Source organism: Thrips palmi, unplaced genomic scaffold (genome assembly GCF_012932325.1).
Source record: "Thrips palmi isolate BJ-2018 unplaced genomic scaffold, TpBJ-2018v1 HiC_scaffold_16, whole genome shotgun sequence".
In the NCBI taxonomy this organism is placed as follows: domain Eukaryota; kingdom Metazoa; phylum Arthropoda; class Insecta; order Thysanoptera; family Thripidae; genus Thrips; species Thrips palmi.
The window spans coordinates 6,273,345-6,292,669 of NW_023144625.1; the positions used below are offsets into that span (position 1 = coordinate 6,273,345).

General features: G+C 38.2%; 5 protein-coding genes across 5 annotated transcripts; 2 read left to right on the forward strand and 3 right to left on the reverse strand.

Moving 5' to 3' along the window:
* Positions 1 to 71: 71 nt before the first annotated feature.
* Positions 72 to 5,681, reverse strand: LOC117642575 (cilia- and flagella-associated protein 57-like). Its single transcript, XM_034380871.1, has 18 exons — positions 5,120 to 5,681; positions 4,779 to 5,046; positions 4,437 to 4,702; positions 3,993 to 4,314; positions 3,692 to 3,896; positions 3,335 to 3,552; positions 3,048 to 3,260; positions 2,778 to 2,969; positions 2,530 to 2,685; positions 2,291 to 2,452; positions 2,040 to 2,224; positions 1,851 to 1,950; positions 1,580 to 1,761; positions 1,214 to 1,508; positions 907 to 1,122; positions 648 to 827; positions 350 to 556; positions 72 to 271 (listed from the first exon to the last, which is right to left on the reverse strand). The coding sequence occupies exons 1-18, from the start codon at positions 5,443 to 5,445 to the stop codon at positions 107 to 109; spliced, it is 3,858 nt and encodes a 1,285-aa protein (XP_034236762.1). The 5' UTR covers positions 5,446 to 5,681; the 3' UTR covers positions 72 to 106.
* A 218-nt stretch (positions 5,682 to 5,899) lies between these two features.
* On the forward strand, positions 5,900 to 8,615 carry LOC117642582 (heat shock 70 kDa protein 14-like). Its single transcript, XM_034380884.1, has 10 exons — positions 5,900 to 6,101; positions 6,197 to 6,277; positions 6,359 to 6,596; positions 6,672 to 6,873; positions 6,944 to 7,105; positions 7,188 to 7,446; positions 7,526 to 7,750; positions 7,933 to 8,073; positions 8,147 to 8,205; positions 8,293 to 8,615. Exons 1-10 carry the CDS (start codon positions 6,039 to 6,041, stop codon positions 8,372 to 8,374), a joined length of 1,512 nt encoding a protein of 503 aa, XP_034236775.1. The 5' UTR covers positions 5,900 to 6,038; the 3' UTR covers positions 8,375 to 8,615.
* LOC117642581 (glucosidase 2 subunit beta) lies at positions 8,613 to 12,911 on the reverse strand. Its single transcript, XM_034380883.1, has 11 exons — positions 12,707 to 12,911; positions 12,219 to 12,431; positions 11,962 to 12,137; positions 11,756 to 11,875; positions 11,581 to 11,678; positions 11,410 to 11,488; positions 11,128 to 11,262; positions 10,809 to 11,031; positions 10,531 to 10,721; positions 10,312 to 10,452; positions 8,613 to 10,208 (listed from the first exon to the last, which is right to left on the reverse strand). The coding sequence occupies exons 1-11, from the start codon at positions 12,861 to 12,863 to the stop codon at positions 10,074 to 10,076; spliced, it is 1,668 nt and encodes a 555-aa protein (XP_034236774.1). The 5' UTR covers positions 12,864 to 12,911; the 3' UTR covers positions 8,613 to 10,073.
* A 438-nt stretch (positions 12,912 to 13,349) lies between these two features.
* On the forward strand, positions 13,350 to 18,247 carry LOC117642579 (oocyte zinc finger protein XlCOF7.1-like). Its single transcript, XM_034380880.1, has 12 exons — positions 13,350 to 13,471; positions 13,553 to 13,671; positions 13,973 to 15,009; positions 15,104 to 15,385; positions 15,475 to 15,690; positions 15,773 to 15,936; positions 16,024 to 16,180; positions 16,271 to 16,391; positions 16,503 to 16,639; positions 16,716 to 16,781; positions 16,862 to 17,022; positions 17,104 to 18,247. Exons 3-12 carry the CDS (start codon positions 14,260 to 14,262, stop codon positions 18,008 to 18,010), a joined length of 2,961 nt encoding a protein of 986 aa, XP_034236771.1. The 5' UTR covers positions 13,350 to 13,471; positions 13,553 to 13,671; positions 13,973 to 14,259; the 3' UTR covers positions 18,011 to 18,247.
* A 63-nt stretch (positions 18,248 to 18,310) lies between these two features.
* LOC117642588 (cytochrome b-c1 complex subunit 9) lies at positions 18,311 to 19,252 on the reverse strand. Its single transcript, XM_034380890.1, has 2 exons — positions 19,035 to 19,252; positions 18,311 to 18,583 (listed from the first exon to the last, which is right to left on the reverse strand). The coding sequence occupies exons 1-2, from the start codon at positions 19,161 to 19,163 to the stop codon at positions 18,545 to 18,547; spliced, it is 168 nt and encodes a 55-aa protein (XP_034236781.1). The 5' UTR covers positions 19,164 to 19,252; the 3' UTR covers positions 18,311 to 18,544.
* Positions 19,253 to 19,325: the final 73 nt, after the last annotated feature.

The following is a 19,325-nucleotide window of genomic DNA, read 5'->3' on the forward strand; positions in this document are numbered from 1 at the left end:
ACTCCCTTTGCAACTTAAAACACCCATGAATAAGTGTTGGGGAGTTGAAACACTCAGCCTGGAAGTGGTTATTTTGAAACCGAAAGTAACAGACGACCATACCAGTTCAAGGTGCTGTATCAACTTCCAGTTTACTCTTGGAAGAAAACTGAATACGCTTGCTGTCACGCATCTTTTTGTCTTGCAAGTATGCTTCTTTGTCTGCCTGCCCTAATTTTGAAACTAGGCGGTCAACTTCCTCTTGCAAAATTGCTACTTTTTTCTCCAGTTCCTGTGGAATTTTTTAATTTCAGTGCATATGCTCCCATTATAGTATTTTCTCTAAAATATGGAAATGTGTCTTGCTCACCACAATTTTCTCAGTTCCTTTCTCTTCCCTTTCTTCCTGCTGCCGCAGTGCTTTCTGTAACCTTTCCTGAAGCTCTAAAGCATTACCCACCCTAGAACTTGCAGATGCTGAAATGCCAAGAAGCATTTCAAGGTTTTGCAAAGTATTTCTTGTCTTCTTGAGAGTATTCCGGACGGAATTTAATTCTTCTATCAAATAAATGTTTTCCTATTTCCCCAGAAAAATGTGTTAATCCAGTTGGTTAATAAGGGTGCTTTTGGCTCTTTTAATACTTGGACATGAAAAATTCAGTTCTTACCTCCATGATTCTAGCATAATCTCCTTGCTTTGATAAGCCTCCTTTATAAACCTGTTGTTTCAATGATGCAACAGTTCTTTCTAAATGCTCTCTCTGACGCATAAACTCAGCTTGTGCATCAGTATCTTGAGCTCTACTGAGCAGGAGGCTTGGATTTCCTCTGTATTTTTGGTATAGCAGCTAATAATGGATTTGAATTAGTAACAAAGTAGGAAAGCAAATTGGGTTCTTTTTTCTCAGTTCAAAAAAGTTATCTTACTTTCATTGCATCAGGGAGCTCTTTAGAATTCTGAATGAGAGATGATGTATTATGCAGATCAACCCATAATCGTTTTAATAAGCGATGTGTGTTGATGTGGCCATTTTTCTCAGACTGTAACTCTCTTTCTGTCCCTGAGAGTTTCTCACGCAATTCATTCATTTCAACTTTTAAATTCTCACTATTTCTCTGTAGTCTTTCAAGCTCTTTTTCCATCTATGAAAAATGATAGCAAAAGCTGCAATCTTTAAAGGGAAACTGCGAAAGGTAAACAGACAATAAAATTCTGTAATGCAGTTTTACTTACATCTTGAATCTGCTCCTTCTTCTCTTTTATTTCCAAATCTTTTGGTTCAATCACATTCCTCAGTTCTCTGATTTTAAAGTTCAAAACAAATTGAAATTTGTCGAGTTCTTGATTTGCTTTTTTTAAATCAAAGATGTTCCTTTCTTTAAATTGAATTGTCGAGTCTCTCTCAACAACCTCCTTTTTCAAATCAAGAACATCTCGGTCCAGAGCATGAACAGCTTGCTGATACTGCTGTTGTTCTCCTTGTAACTGGATAACCTGACGTTTAAGCTCATCTGCTTCTTTTTGAGACCTGAAATAATCAGAGGATAGGTTGCTTCTAGTTCTATTACAGTGATCTCTCAATGATCAATAGACATTCACCCTATAAGTTTCTTCTTCATAACACCAGCTTCTCCTCTCAGGCGAACATTGTTGTCTCGTTCTTCCCTCAGCTGGTTCTCATACAAGGCTCTCAAAGCAACAATTTCACGATCTGCGTCATCTTCTATTTGCTGCTTTATGTCTTCATGTTCGACTTTCTCCTGTTCTAAATGTTTCTGAATCTAGAAAATGAGAAATGTGTCCTTTCTTGTGTCAGAGAAGAGAAAAAAAATTCTCCTAAAAATTACTATGAGATATAACTTTGCTTAACCTGCTCAAGTTCTGCTTCTTTTTTGTGCAACAAATTTTCATAGTGGTTGGCGAGCTCAGAGAGAGCCTTTTCTTTAGATTCTTGAAGTGTTGCCAATTGTCTGAATAAGTATTTAAAAATATGACAGTCAAGGTATATTTTATAACAGTGAATATTGAAAACAGTTGATGCTGGGTGACAAACAGGTACCTTTCATAATCGTCTCTCATGTTTGTGGTGCGAGTGTCTAAAGCAGTATATTTATCATATTCAACTATTAATTTGCCATAATAATTTGTTTCTAGTGTTTGCATAGCTTGTTCATGAGATGCTTTCATCTCTGATATATCAGTTTGAATCTTGTTCATTTCCAAGACATGATCAGCCTCTGAATTCTGTCAAAGAAAAAAAATTAGTATTTCTAAAATCATATTAATACATATGAATAAATGACCAGTTACCTCATTTTTCACTTTCAATTCATCAACAACTGTCCGATATCCCTCAGTCAGTTCACGAATTTTATCTTGGTATCCAGATTCCATTTTACGGGTGTTGTAGGCATGCTCAGTTTCTAATTCATTAAGCCGTATTTGTTGATCTTTTATTGTTAATATTTTTTCCTGGACATAACAAGTTTCCATTTCTTTCAATTTTTCATCACTTTATATATGACAGACATGACTTATTCATTCCATACCTCTAGTTCGTTTCTGCTAATAAGAATTTCTTTTGAATATGAAAATTCTTTATCCATTTCTACAGTTTTTCCCTCTGTGTTTGAGAGATTCCATATGCATACAGAACCATCTTTAGCAATAGACAATAAAACTTTGTCATCGTATGTTAGCCTCATCTGAGAAAATTTATATAATTTAGAGCATTAAAATCAAGAACATCTTTTTTCAATAATTTTTTCTAATAGTTTGGAACTTTAAAGTCACTCACATGAGCTACATCTCCATAGTGAACATGGTATTCAGCATAAACTGCTGGATCTGTGAGTGGATACTTGACAGAATAAATAACACCATTCAATCCAGCTGTAAATAACATTAGATTCGAGCGTGAAAGTACAACAGCATCCAGTTTTACAGGGTCTGATTTTCTTGCATCACCAATCATCACCTCTCGCACAATCTGAAATATCAACAAATCCTCAGCTATTTCATAAATGTAGGAGTGAAATAGGTGGTCTACTAATAATTGTGCATTTACCTGCGAGGCTGTTATCTCTTTTATATATCCATCACTACCCACACTGTAGGTAATCTTCCCATCAGTTGTAACACAGATATCTGAGCAGCTGCATGATTTAGTTATGACTTCTCCTATGCGATTTCCAGCTGCAACATCCCACTCATATACAGCTCCTTCTAACCCACAAGTCACAATTTTCCAATCCCAAGGGGCCCATACCATCCTCTGGATCTACAATATTAAGAAGAAAAATATATTGATCAATAAAATGAGTTCTTTTCTGAGGTTCCACAAATGTCATTTACCTCGCCAAAATGTCCCGACAGGGTATGCAGTCTTTTAAAAGTGATTGTGGAAAATATCTCAATAACATTCCCATTAGCTGCAGCAAACATATGCCCATTGTTGCTGTAGCTACAGGCATTGCAATTCCTGATAGGAAATTCCCTTAGTTCTTGCAGGTCATCAATGAGCACAGTCATGTAACGCAATTTGTCACAAAATCCAAGGACAGCGTAAAGACCTTAGAGCAAAAAAAAAAAAACAATAATAAACTTGTCAAGGATGGGGGGTGTAACACCCTCAGCTTTGGATGAGAATTATTTTAGAAAGGAAGGAAGCAGAACTTTAAGAAATCAACACTACCCTCCTCCTGCACTAACCGGTCGGGTGCAGAGCTATACAAAATATATCTTCAATATACTGTTTTATCAGATCTTGGGTCTCTGTTTGATAGTTCCACAAGCGGACTGTTCTATCAACTTGACCTACTGTCATGAATATGGGTTTCCAAGCGCACACTGCCAGTCCTGATACAGGCCCATGATGCAGTTGTTGTCCTAGTAGCTTCATGGTTATTCTGGGAATCTAAAAACAAATTGAGAAAAAATTAATTAGCAAAAGAGTGATACAGCAGTTGAAAAGCTCACACCATTTATTACCTCACCATGAAAAAATGCTTACTTGGCTGATATCTGCACCCCATAATCTTGTAGTGTACAGTTGGCACCGGTCAGTAGTAGCTATGAGTCGGTCTTGAGATACATTTATACAGAGATGTCGCACTGTGTTCAGATTAGTAGGATACATTCTATCAAAATCTGAGGTTGGTATAGCAAATATGTTTCTTTTCCTATATATTTGATTGGGATTGACTTCAAATAAATGTATCAAGCCTATTCCAAGGCTGAAAGCAAATCCTTTGTCAAAAGATATGAGGCTACGAACTTCAGAATCACTTGAAATCTCAGCTTCAGCTGAAGTGAGGCTTGTTGACGATTGTTGCCTATGAGGAAAAATAATTATTACCAGAGATGCACTAAAGAAAATTCAGTATTTGCTGAGTTGTCAGATTGTAAAATCTGACAACTTAACAAATAATGCATCACTGTGCCTCTATCCTCTTACACTTCAAGAGACTTTGGATCCAACTCTTTCAATTCTGCAGCTTTGAAAACACCCTTCAGCTCGGTAGCTTCTACAAGAACAAGCCTCCCATCCTTAGTGCCAGCAAGGATTCTCTCTGATGTCAAATAAGCTACACATGAAAGTGACAACTGGTCAGCTTTCTGCCATCCAAACTGCCTCCACACTGTTTCAGTTACCATCATTAAGCGAAATAGCCCTTGACCAACCAGGACACAAGTTGCATTGTCAGTTGGATGGGCTGCCACCTGAAGCAATATATGTTTATTAAGTATAAGATGTATCATATCAAACATAAACAAGCTAGAAAATAAAGTGACTGACCTGAGCTACAGTTCCTGAATTGCCTACAACAGTTGCTTTGCAAGTACTTTCCATTTTCCCTTTTTCCCAATTGAAGTAGTACAGTGACCAATCTGGCTCACCAGTAACAGCCAACAGGTATTTTCCATCATTTGTAAAGGTAAATGTGACAAACTCTTGAGCTTCACAGTCACTAGATAAATATAAAACCCTTTTGCGTTTAAGAGATTCTAAGTCATATATTGATATGAAGGGTTTTTCTGCGTATTCAGTGATAGCAGCAATCTTTCTGAAAAACATGATTTTGGTAAATTTGGAACAGTTCAAAGTTACTTTAAAAAAATAATTTTAAACTTAGTTACCTGCTGGGGCTAAGAACTATTTCTTTTATTGAATGCTGCTCCTTCCCATGGTGGTCCTTTGAATGGTCTTTAACATGTTCCTTTAAATGTGGTTCCTTTGGATGCTGCTCCTTCGGATGCTGCTCTTTTCCATGTTGCTGATCTACTAATTTCATGAACTTCTGGTGTTTCTGAATGTGGTTATGAATAGCCAAAACTGACCCAGCAGGATAAAGTATATCATGATCTGTTAGAAAATAGGCATTCCCCTTCACTCCAGTGCGGAGACCAAAAAATGCCACAGGCTGGAGGCCAGGCAAAGATAAACTAGCTTCACTTTGATTCATTTTTGAGCCGGCCTTTGCACCAAAATCAGTAAACTAGTCCAAGACTACTTTCTTGAAAGATCAATGGTGAACTTGCTCTGACTGATATTTATGGTAGCTAGTCTTCCAGGGGATTTACTTCAGAAAAGTAGTAGAAGAAAATTGACATTGTTGATGGTACTTATAAGTGACCAGCTATATGGCACAAATGGAAAACAAAGTTTGAGCAGTAGATGGGACTGTCAAGTCTGTTTGGTTGTTTGTATCTTGGCAACAAACCGGAAATGATAACGTGTACCACCAACCATACCATTATTTCCATCCACAGATTATCTCACGAACCGAACGGAACACATTTTTCGCAAAATACTCGATTCATTGAAATCATCAAGGCCAGCTTAGGTGCTATTTTAAACAATAATCAACAACGCTTGACTTCGAAATCAGCGTGAAACATGATTTGTAGGGTGGTGCACCCGATCTCGGTTTGCACAGAGACAAACGACAAACGACGCCGAGCCGCCATGCCGTCATTCAAGACAAGAGAATCATAACCTCTCTGTGATATCTACTTATTTGTGATTTATATATATTTCTATCAATAACGCTCCACTATGACTACACCTTTGTTTGGCATTCATCTTGGAAACTCATCTGGGTGTGTTGGAATCTTCAAGGTAATTGGAACTTTGGAAAATAAACAATGAATGAGCTTGTGTCACTGTTACATCCAACAACGTTTAGTTTATTTCGTCTGATTCTCTTCACGTAGGATGGAAAAGCTGATGTCCTGGCTAGTGACAGCGGAGAACGTCTCATACCTGCCGTTGTCTCGTATCGCAACAATGAGAAGGTATTTCATTGGCTAAATTTTAGTCTGCAGGTTCACATTTGGTATGATCCTTTCAAACACCTGTCTGTCTTATTTATCTAGATTGTTGGTATGGCTGCGAAGAGTGGCATGGCGCGGTTTGGGGCCTGCACCATTACGAACAACAAGACGCTCATGAACATGAGTATATCAGAGAAAGAATTAGCCGATGCCATCTCTCGTAGTACTTGCAAAATTGTACCCAACGATGATGGAGTTCACTACGAAGTTGAGTGGGAAGGAAAAACATCCAAGCGCACTCCTGACCAAGTTCACTCTTTGTTGTATCGTAAACTTCATGGTAAAGCTTGTGACATTGTCTGTGTATAATTGTATTGTTTTGTGTTTGTCTTTAGTTTGCTTGTCCAAATTTCAGAAACTGCCTCAAGCTCACTACACACTGGGGAAACAACTCTTCCAGCTGTCATTACAGTCCCTGTTAACTTCTGCTCAGCTAGCAGGAAAGAAGTAGTGCGTGCTGCTGAAGAAGCTGGGTTTAAAGCTTTACAAGTTATTGATGAACCTTCTGCAACACTATTGGCGCACAATGTCGGTCAAGTAGATCTAAATGAAGAAGGGTAAGCACACAGGCCTATTTTTCACATTTGTGAAAAAGTAGTGGTATTTATCGTATGATCTGTGTTACAGGTATGCTGTTGTTTACCGTGTTGGTGGTGCGTCTCTCGATGTTACTGTATTCTGGTTTAACTCTGGAATGTATACACTTGTAACAAATATCCATCAACACAACATTGGAGGTCATTGCTTCACTGAAGAACTAGCTAAATTTTTGGCCAAGGAATACTATCAGTAAGTCTTTTTATCTAAAGTATCTTATTCATTTTCCCCACTTGCAACTTAATTGTACTGTTTTTCTGTTTACTTTTCAAAGGAAATACAAATTAGATGTAACAGAAAGCCGTAGATCAATGGCCAAATTAAAAGGAGCTGCAGAAATTTGTAAACATGTTCTGTCTACTATGCAATCATCCCATTGTTTTGTTGAATCTCTAGTGGATGGTGTAGACCTAAGTTCAAATGTTAGCCGTTCCCGTTTTGAATCACTTATTGGGCCTCTAATTACACAGTTTTTAGAACCTGTTACAAAAGCAATAGAGAGTGCTGGTATTACACCTAAAGATGTTAAAAAGGTGAGTAATGGCCAACTGATTCCAATAATTGCCCCTTGTATTTTATCTAAATGTAATTGTATCCTTGCTTGCTTTTAAGGTGGTTGTTTCAGGGGGTTCTTTAAAAATTCCTCGCTTGCAAGCAGCTTTGTCTGCTATGGTCCCTGATGCTGAAGTCCTTGGCCTTGGTCCTCTCATCAGTCCTGACGAAGTTATAGCTGTAGGTGCAGCTGTGCAAGCAAGCTTTGTGCCGAAAGGTTGGAATGGAGACTGCATTCAACTCTGTGAAGATGTTAATGCCATTTCTCAAACAGTGGAGTTTCAGGTAAGCATTCTTCTATTTTTAGATTGTGCGTGCCATGATTTTTTATGTTTAATAGTACCAATATGCTCCAGTAATATTAGCTTACTATAGAATCTACACTTAACAAAGTTGTGCTTTTGACTTGATTCACTGAAAATGGATTTTAGTTCATTGGTTGTTTTTTATTTAATGCAATGTTTTAGGTGGAAGGGATGAACACAAAAGAAGTTGTTGCCCAAGCATCCTGCCCAATTCCTCTACGGAAGCCATTCACTGTCACTGTCCCTGAGGGCAAGAGTGAACTCAAGTTGACATTCATTCAGGGCAGTCGGTCTTTAGGCCAGGTATGTGGTTTAAATGATTTAATTTGAAATTTTCAAGCAACTTTTACCTCTATACTGTATTGATTATTTCCAGGCTTGTTTGGAAGGTGTTCCAGCTACTTCTTCTGTGAAAGTTGAGGTCACAATTGGGCGGTAAGAGCTTTCAGAAAAAAAAAGGGAAAAAAGTGCCCCATGCTATTGCAACTTGACTGCTTTAACAAACATCTTGCATCTTTTCAGGGAGGGAGAAGTGCATGTGACCCTTGCAGACCAAAAGCTTGAAAAGAGAGTCAGTGTTCATCTAGAATCCATATCTGTTTGAAGTTGCTATTACAAATTATTTCAGTGCTATATTCATTCTTTGATTGATCCTGTGTATGAAATTCTTAATTCTTTGACATAACCCTGCCTACATTTTTAAGTTATTGTTACTGTCCATATCTAACATCTTAGATGGGATTTAATAAATATTAATTGTGTCAGTACAGTGTAGTTGCAATGAATATTTAGCCAACATTTGATCTTGGGCTCAGCTACATGAGTAAATAAAAAATAAGCAGTGGCATGGAATGGATTTATTGAATATCATCAGACTTCCTGAAAAGAGATTACACTTTCTTCACAAATTTACCATGGAATGTACTAATAACTTCCAGTTAAACAGGTCACATTACTTGAATGTCCTTTACTAGCATAAACATGATTGAAAACATCATTTTTTAACATCCGAATTCGTCTACAGCCTGTTTATTTTATGCCCCCCCCCCAAAAGTAACAAATAGCACAATTTGATCGAAGTGTGATCTACGGCAAAATCTAACCACAGTGGCAGTAAATTGTTCCTTTAACTATATTGTAAATATCTTAAAACTGCTTTTGACCTGTACACACCAAATCAGGTCAATTATGGTAACAGTAATTCCTAAATGGATGCTGGTTGATTTTGAAACAGACAAGTTTCACTGTTGCCCATTGCTCATACTGGGAAAAATTCTTAGAAGCACATCTAAGATTTTGAAATTTCAGTCTAGATCAAACAACAACATCAGTAAGGTCCCTTCTTTACTTTCTTAAAATCAGTGTTCCATGAGAAATGCATTCACCTGGGAAGAAGATTGAACTTCAAATTGTAGTAAGTGGATAAAGACCCAAGGACAAAAAAAATTTAATTAAGGTAGAGAACTGCACTTAAAAAAGAGAGAGGGGGGGAGAGTTCACAGGTCTGGAGTGCATCTTTACAGTCCATGTTGAAAAATCCAACATGTAATTTAAAAAACAAAATTAAATAGGCAACATTATTTGAAATAAACTAACAACAACAGACAGTCAGATTGTAAAACTATGTGCGATTGGCTCTTCGAAAAAGACAAAACAATCCCTAGAAGAGGAATTTGAAGAGCTAGAAATACACATGAGAAAAAACAGCAGATGAAACATGGCATGCTTCAAAACACCATAATACATCATATCAAAGAACAATGAGCAGACAGCAGATACCATCAAGGAAGTACACAAATTAATAACAACAGACTCGAACCCCACTGCATCATACAAGCACTGGCTCAGTTTGTGCAGAACAAAACAGTTTTTTTTTTGTTTTTTTTTTTAAATCTCCAAACCATATTAACTAAATAATTAAACATGGGGCCCCTCACTCATTTCATATAAATCACAGTCAGCTTACATCTGTTCCACAATATAGAATTGCACAAACACACATACTTAAGCAAATCACTCTAATTCAGGAAAGTTCTCTCCAAGGTTCTCTTCTTCATAACCAGCAATAATAAGCTAACTGTGAGCAACAATCTTTTGTTGAAGTTCTTAGAAAGGCGTAGAACACTTATTGCTAACTTTATACATTTGTACACCAACAAAGAAAAATAGAACCTAACATAATACTCCATCATGACTTGAATTGCAGGACACCTGCACTATAAAATGGTATTATCGAATCATTAATTATTCCCATTCTTTCAAAACCCTGTGACAAGTGAGAACACTGTTCTACATTTGGTGTACTATAGCTCATCGTGAGGATTTGAATCTGTTTCTGACACACACATCGCAGGAGAAGAAAATTCAAATAAGTACTCGCAGCGATTTGGTTCACTAGCGGCAGTAAGCTTGTTCTCAAGACCACACACAAGTTTCACCTGAAAAAGATATTGAAGTTGCAATTATACCAAACAAGAGAATTTGGAGGGGAAGGCAGGGATAAAAGTAGAAAGTTGAAACCAGAAAGTTAAGAACACTCACAGTGGCAGTGCGCTGAGGACCGTTCCAACAACCTTGACCATGCTCAAAAAACATTGTGGAGTACTTATTTGGAGTGCCAGTCCATCGGCCCCAAGTTCCCAGTCTTGTGTCAGAGCCACCGTTCTTTGGGATTTGAGTGACCTATAGAGCAAGAAGCACAGAAAATTACTTACACTACATAATATATTTTTAATACACTGGAATTGTCAAATGCAGTACCTGGTCAAATGGACACATTTTATAAGTGTATTCCCTGTCAGTGTATTCAAAGCATTGCCCTTGCAGTGTGGCGAATTCCTCAGCTTGGCCAAAGTCTTTACCCAATGCATCCTCAATGTCACGGATTTCACGGTCTACATCTCGAACTGATTTGTCAGCATCTTCGTATTCTGTTCTAGCCTTACGAGCCTCTAAAAATTACCATGGAAATTTTAACTTCATTATTATTGGCTGAACATAAGAGATTTAAATATCAACTTTCAATGAAAAATAAATACCTTCAATAAGATTCTGTGTGCTTTCATCATAATGTGTCTCTTCCACAACATCAGCAGCAGCTTCATCATTTTCAGAACCAGCATCAGCAGATGCTTCATCTCCATCAGCAGCAGCATCATCAGTTTCGGCAGCAGCATCAGCAGCCCATTTGCCATCTGCATTAGCATCTTCCTCTTCTTCATCCTCACCATTGTCAGCCGGAAACTCCTCTGCATTATCACCCTTAAAAAGAAGACCGCAGGGATATCATAAATAGGATGCAAATGGAATAAACAAACATAATTGGTATGAAGTGGTAAAGAAGAGAAATAATCTTACTGGGGCCTCAATGCTCGGAGATGGTGTAGTGGGAGGTGCAAATAACCCCTTTTCCATCATAATGTACGGTTTCATGCGTGGCCACGCTTGAGAATAGAAGGTGCTCCAGTCAAGTTCATCTTCTTCCATGAAATACTAAATTTGAAACCAACATTAAGAAAGAGATTAATTTAATTACAATATCTTGCCTCAGGAAGGAAGAAGACAATAAAGAGTTGGCAGACCAAATTAAAGCTACAACAAAGATCAATGAAGTATAATGCAAAATATGAAAACTCAAACCTTTGCTTCTTCTTCAGACACTTCACCATTCTTGTCCTTGTCAAATGTTTGTCGGGACTGCAGATCACTAATGCGGATGCTGAAAAGGAAAAAGTAATTTGTACAAACTGACAAGATACTTTCCACTTTAAAGAATTTATAGCATTAATGAGTAAAATATGTTAAACATACAAGCCATCATGATCTGAATCAAATCGCTGGAAATGTTCAAAAGCTTCTTGTTCTTCCTGATTTGCTGAAGATTGCTTGGCTCTTTCTTCCTCAGCAGCCTAAGGAATATGAAGTGGGTACAATTGTACAATAAAGTTTTGTTGAAAGATATCTAATAAAAGAAACAAGAACTCACTTGACGGTATTTCTCTAAAGCTGCCTTCTCAAGTTCCTCTGCAGCATTCCTCAGAGCTTCTTTTTCCTGTTTGATCTTAGCAGCTTCTTCACGGTCCTTCTGTAGCTGCTCTAGTCGGGCCTAGATAAAAAGAGTCAGACACAAATAAGCAATACAAAATTTGAACGACCGAAAAAATGACAACATTCCACCAAAAGGAAGTTTACCTTTTTGTCAGTTTTAAGCTGTTTGCCTTGGCGGATCAGTTGGAGTCGTAATTCATTTCCTTGCTTAGTAAGCTCTGCTTGACGCAGTGCTGCCATTCGAGCAGAACGGCCTTGTTCAAGACAAGTATTTTCACATCCAGCTGAGGTAGCATATTCATCAGTTCCGTCGCAACAATCTGTGGATCAGCAAGTGTTAGGAATGTTTTAATTGGAAACAGTGGATGTGACAACACCAGAGGGGGTGCACTAAAACATACCACAGATTCCATCATTAACACGAGATGCGGGAATATTCAGAGGACTGTGGCCTGCATTAGTGCAGTGGAAGGATCCCGCTGGGCAGGCTGCGGTGCCAGGCTCATCCGATGCATCAGGGCAATCACAGTAGTCATCATTTACCATATAAAAAGGCAATGTCCTAGATCCATCAAGGCATTTAAAATCTCTCTCTGGGTCGTACAATGGTGCCTCTGAAAATTTACGGAAAAATATTAGACAAACAGCAGACAGATAGAATAAAATAAACATCAGGTAGGTTATGTATTACAAGGAATCCTCAGCAATGCACAGTGCATAAGTTAATAGTACAGAGGATAGGGCAAGGAAAGCCAGTGTCTTAAGATCATGATCAAAAGAACGCAGGAACACAAACATGTACCAGAGTCACAGCGAATGGGCGTCAATTTTAAGCTGAAACTGACACCGCACACGTAGCTGAGCTGCACCTACGCAAGCACGCACTTACTTGATATGGCCACCCCTCGAGGTCTCACTATTTCGGGAGCACAACTAGCTGGATACAATTGAACTAGAAAAACTAAAACTAAACATTGAAAAAATAGACACTGCATTATGTTTCCAGTAAAGTTTGCCGGTCTCCAAGAACCTGCCATCGTTGACATCACTCTGGAAAAAACTGAAAAGACACATCACCATTCAACTCGAGATTCAAGTTGGGTTGCAATTCGAGCAGCCCTGACTCCATATTGCAATTGTCTTCCCCCACCGCCCCTCCCCCTCCCTCCCTCCCTCCCTCCCTCCCTCTTTCTTCTCGTCCTCCTTGATGCTAGTTGTTTTTGACAACATATTCAACAAAATATGGGTGCATATGGACTCACTTGTTGATTTATTCATTATTCTAGACTTTTGTGGAGTGGAATACCTTTTGTGCCTCACATCGCACACCCCCTCCCACCCCCTCCCATCCGGCGAAGTGGCAGCTTGTCATTTCTGAATGGTCTGTATCGCTGCGGAAGCTGGAAACAGTAATAAAGGGTGAAAAACGATGTGCTGGGTTCACAATTTTTGAGACTACCTTTCGAAGTCGCTACCTTTAGGCCAAGCCGCCAAGCGGCGGAAGGGGAGTGGGTGAGGGGTGGGGTGCGCTTTGCCTGCAGACCCGGCGCGGCGCGGACGGGTGATGGGTGGTGGATGGGTGATGCCGAACAAAACAAAGCCTTTGTTGTTGTTTTGTGGACGTTGTCATCGGCTGGACGCAGTCTATACGATGGTCCTCAGACAGTTCTTTTTACGCAATCAATGATTTGCGTACATAAAGTTACCCATTTTTCTAATTTTTTTTTGTGTTTAGCGATGAATTGGTCTTGGAAGACAAACTTGTTGTGCAGGAGTTCCCACCATTGCTTATTCTGTTGTTGCTAACCGCCGTTCATCAGACTTTCGGTCATGCAAACTCGGCAAACCGGGATGGTGAGAATCCAGTTAATTTGTACTTATCTCGCTATGTCCACTATTGTTTTGAGACGTGTTCCGTAATTTTTGAGGTTAATGCCGGGTTCTGGGATCGTCCTTTTCTGCAATTCTCTAAAGAGGGAGCCCTTTCCTTATCTGTAGTCTTTTTGCTTTTCACTAGACAATTCGCATTTGTGGAAACGTTTGACTTTCAAATTCATACTAATCCAAATAGATTTTTAAAAATTATCTCATTGCTGTTATTTGCTCAGATTTCCGCTCCCACTTCATGAATCGAATCCCATTAATTCTGTTGCAGGTGCTGTAAAAGAAAAGTCAAAAGATTCATATGAATGGGAAGACCCATTAATATTTTAGTTTCACTCAAGTCTTCAATCAAGAAAAACTACTTTGTGCATTACCTTTCTAGAATGAAGTCTAGGGAATGGTTCTTTGAGCATGATCCAATCCATATGATGCTATTATTTCATGATGGTCATCTAAATGGGGTGCAAGAATTGTAATTGGTCTCTCAAATCCATGGATTTTCACTCATCATTTATTTTGTAGCTCAAAATTTTGTTCAAAAATTTGGTTTGGTTCATAATGGATAAGCTTTATTCACATTATGAACTGAAACATGAAGGTAGCTTTTGTGAAGTTGTGGCTCCTGAAAGAAAATTTAGGAGTGGAGATTCGATGCAGATAGATGGACCAAAAGGGCATGAGAAAGAAGAAAGTATGATGAGCATTGAACCACCTACAGAATCACACAGAAAAAGTGTAATATGTTCTATTGAACAAGTAGAAGAAAAAGAAATAAGTGGTGAAGAAGATTCTTCGGGGGGAAGTTCATTGTTTCTAGATGAAGATTCTGATGATGTTGATGACACTGCCCAGCCACTAACAGAGGAGCAGTCTGAATGGGAGCTGTCTGCAAACCCCTCTGAAATTGAATGTGTGGTTACTGATACAAGTGGAGATGATGATAGTGATTTTGAAGAAGTTGATTCTGTGGATAAAAAATTGAATGTTTTACACAGGAGAGATAAAGAAAAGCAACTTTCATGTGGTCTCTGTCATTATCAAGCTTTAGAACCGGAAGGAAGGAATGGGCTCCTAAAACACTTGCAAACTTCTCACAAGTTTTTAGTCCGGGGATTGGCAGAGGCCAGTGCTGTCCCACAGCAGGAGTGTGACTTTAGCTTAGATGATTTTCACGGTAAAGAATTGAAAACAAAGAGAAAAGTGTTCACTTGTTTTAAAAACAGAGGTGGTTGTGGTGCCGCATTTTACTCAAAACAAGGTTTAATAGCTCACCATATTCAGGCCAAATCAGAAGGCAGCACATGCTGGGTAAGGCCAAATGCTTGTAATCCACCATAATGTGATGTAAACTCTTGGTCTCTTAGTATATGAACTCTCTGATTTTTTTTTCTTTCTTTCTCAGCATTCTGCCAATCTGGATGATAGAGGACGCTCTCATTTTTCGTGTACCATCTGTACTTTCCATTGTATGTCAAGGAGAGGTATACTAAAACATATGGAAACTATTCATAACAAACATAGAGATGATTCAGCTTTAGATGCATTTGCTCTGGGTTGTCGTATTTGTGACTCACAATTTTGGACTGCATCAGAACGTAGCCAGCACGAAGTGTCTGAACATTCAGATGATGCTACACACCTGATGTTGAAGTGCTACTTATGTCATGAGCAGTTCACAAGTAAAGTGAGTATTTCATTTTTTTTTCTTTTCTTTAAAAAAAAATGTTTTGATGATAATAATTTTTGCCTTACAATTTTGTTATTTCCTTTAAGGTATGTCTAAAAAAACACATGAGGCATTATCATACTGATGGCAATCAATTCTTAGGCAACATTGGTTTTCGTTGCCGCTTATGTCATTTTCTGTTTCCTTCATTTGTTCTTGTTCAAGAGCACTTTCGGAAATCTCATGTATCCCTTCTTGTGTTTCGCTGTCAGAAATGTAACCTTATACTGAAGTCAAGGAAGACATACTTTGTTCATTTAAAGGTACAATTAAATCTGATTATGACTAAATCTATTCTGCTCATATTAAATTTTTTGAATCTTTTTTATACTTTGAAACTTGCAGAATACTCAATGTGGCTCAGTTCCTCAACATTGTACATTGTGCAGAAAGGTTTTATGGAGTAAGAGAGCACTTTCTATCCATTACCGCATGAAACATTTCAACTCTACACGTGTGGGATTCTTATGCCGGATATGTAAACAGAAATTTGACTCAAAGTCTGAAAGGTATCTTTTTTTTTCTACTTTTGTACTTTTGTAATTGGTGATTTAACTCTATGATCTTGTTCAAGAGAGATTGTATTTTGCTCCTAGAGCGCAACATTATGCTGAAGATCACAAAGGTGATAGCCCATTCAGTTGCCCTATCTGCCAGAAAGGTTTTGCCTCGAAGTCAGGGATGTATGGACACAAACAAACTCATGAGAAAATGAGCTTGTCCAAATGCGAATTTTGTGGGAAGGAGTTCAGTGTAAGACGCAGAACAATGACCGTGCTGAAATCGTTGGCTGTACTTTGTAACATTTCCCCTATATGGTGTCTTCCTTTTTTTTCCTTTCAGAGAAGAGACAGCTACAACGAACATTTATTGATACATAATGGACCTAGACACAAATGCCCTCACTGTGACAAAGAATTTGTCCAACGGTCCAATCTCGTGAGGCATATCCGAATCCACACAGGTATAAACAAGTGGCATAATCCATCAGAGGATGATCTCAGCCAAAAATAAATGCTTGCATCTAGCAAGATTTTCAATCATTATTTTTGGTAATAAATGTGTGTATTTTCAGGGGAGAAGCCTTTTAAGTGTTCTTTCTGTGAAAAGACCTTTAGTGACAAAGGTGCCTGTAATTCACATATCCGAGTCCATACTCGTGAAGAAGCATGTGGTTGCCCTTATTGCGGTCAAATATTCTCTAAGAAACAGGTTTGGCAACACTTTTATGACTAATTATTGTGTTTTTGGGTCTCTTTGTATTATTAAGCCTTAAACATCTTTTCAGAAACTGAAGTATCACATTCGTAAGCACACAGGTGAGGGTCTTGTAAGCTGCGAGTTTTGTGGAAAGGTAAGCTTGTTTCTCTGTTATTTACCTTTCAGATAAAACTGAAAATCACTTTTAAAAATCAGTTTGCTTGTTTTGTGCAGACCTTTACAAATAGTCATTCTCTGAAGGAGCATAGAATGATTCATGACCATCGCACCCAAATCTTGTGCACACAGTGTGGAAAGGCTTTTTCAACTGCCAAATATCTTCAAAGGCATGTTGCCATGGTTCATGAAGCCATCTTAGTTTATAAATGTCCCCTGTAAGTACAAATGTATCATTTCAGTGCATCATAATATTGAATGGCATTGGCTATATAAAGTGTGTTTTCTCTCCTTTTCAGGTGTTCAAGAGGATTTAGCCAGCCATCGCGCTTGAAGGCCCATGTTATGACTCATTCTGGAATTAAGCACTTACGATGTTTGCTTTGCTCCAAGGCATATTCCAGTCACAAATCACTGCGTCACCATTTACTGAACATCCATAGTGTGACAAATGAACACCCAGACTACAAGCAATGTTTCTATGCCATGACTCCTGAAGAAGCTGGACTCAACATCCCTGAGGGGCAATCGGTACTCAAGCAGCCCTTCTTAAGACCTAAAACGGAACCGCTATCTGACAATAGTGACCTGAACTCGGAGGAAAATGATTCCTCAAGTGATGATGATGAAGACAATCCCATTGTCAGTAGGCCCTCCAAACTGACACAGCAGAATCTCTCACACACATCTGTTCTACATTCCTCATCATTTCCATCTATACGGACAAAAGCTGCAAGGAAACAGTTGCCTTTTAGTGTGGTCATTTCTGAGAAGATTGGAAACAAATTATCTAGTGGTGCGAGCTCCTCTCTCAAATCTGGGAGGGAAAGGACTTTAAGGGCTACCAAAGCCAATTCAAGTAAAAGAAATCATGTTGGTAAAACCATGGAAAAACATGGACCCTCTCAAGGAAAATTTGTGAGTGTTGATGAATCTTCAGATACTTCTCAAGATTCTAATGTAGCATGTCAGTCTAACTCTAGCATCAAACTATCAGCCAAACTTAAAACAAGTAAATTTAACTGTGGGAAAAAGAAACACAGAAAACAAAATCTGCATCCCTCAAATGAATTTACTCGGAAGTCTGAAAGTTTAGCAGATGGTTCACGGAATCTTGAACCAGCCTCATTAAATTACAAAAGAAAGGAACCAAACCATGCAAAGAAAAATTATGATGAGGAGCTGCAGCCTTTTCAGGACTCTTGAAAGGTAACTCATGAGACCAGAGCTCTGGTCTCATGGATAACTTCAGTCCAATACGATGTACCCAAGCTGATGCAGTCCTCCTCTTCAATTTACCAAATCAGGTTTGCTTTCGAGCTCATTATTTTCTTAATCATTTGGATGCATAGTTTAAGTTACAATTAGTTTGTTTTTCATATTATTACAGTTTACAGTACAAGACATTGTGATACTTAAAGCAATAAAATACTTTTCCAAGAACCACCTTGCTTTTCTGAATTAAAGAAATTAGGTTTATACCTTGAATTAATAGAAGACCAACAATAATTCTTCATTTTGTTTTATTTCATAATGTTGTTATATTGCATTGCTCTGGCACTCATTCCTGAGTTACAGGAGCATTTACAGAAACTCTTAACAGATGGCCTGTCTCTAAATTATCCATTTATGGACCGACACATCTAGAGCAATATTAAATGAAGGGTCAAAACATTTGTGTCACTTAATTAATATCTACAAACAGAAAATGCTCCTTAACAGCATGCCACAAAAAGTTTCTCATTGTTCATAGTTCTTCTTGATGTCTTTCCACTGCTTCTGTAAACAAGTGGGGAAAAAAAGAAAATATATAAGAAAAATTAAGACAAAATGAGTCAATCACTAGTAATGCAACTCGTGTAGAACGGATGAAACGAGGCATAAGGAAGGGATTGTTAGCTTCGCCTGCACAGCAACACCAACACTGGTGTATGAATTGTGAAAAAAATTTAAGTATGAATTGATTACAGAAGAAGGACAATGTAAAGTACAACTTCTATGAAGTATCAACAGTCAAATTAATTGATACTATTGGCAAGAAATCCGTGAGGAGTAAAAGGACCAAGTTGCTTTTCTGAAATTATATTGAACTGCTGAAGTGACACATTGGTGAAAAGGGATAGCATAACAATTAAAATTGAAACTTATATAATAAACTGTCAATCATCCGAAGACTTTATCATTTAATTGCGAGTAAGATCTCAGAGAACAGAATAACCTAAATACTCACTCCTTCATTAATTCTATCGAAGATTGTGGTGGTGAGAGCATCGAATGATCGCTCGAAGACGAACGCACCAACAGCAACTGTCAGCGCAAAAGTAGATGTTCTCTTGAAAAGGACTTCAAACAAGGCCATTTTTCAGAATGTTGGAAAGATGTCTTTCCGAGTCTTCTGCTTTTGGTTGATTCTCCTTGAGTGAATGGAGAAGAGAAGAAGGAGAAGTTGCCCCTTCCTTTCCGCCGCTTCACTTCCGAAAGGCCGAAAAAAAAGGTCAGACGTGGTCAGATAAGTAGTTTT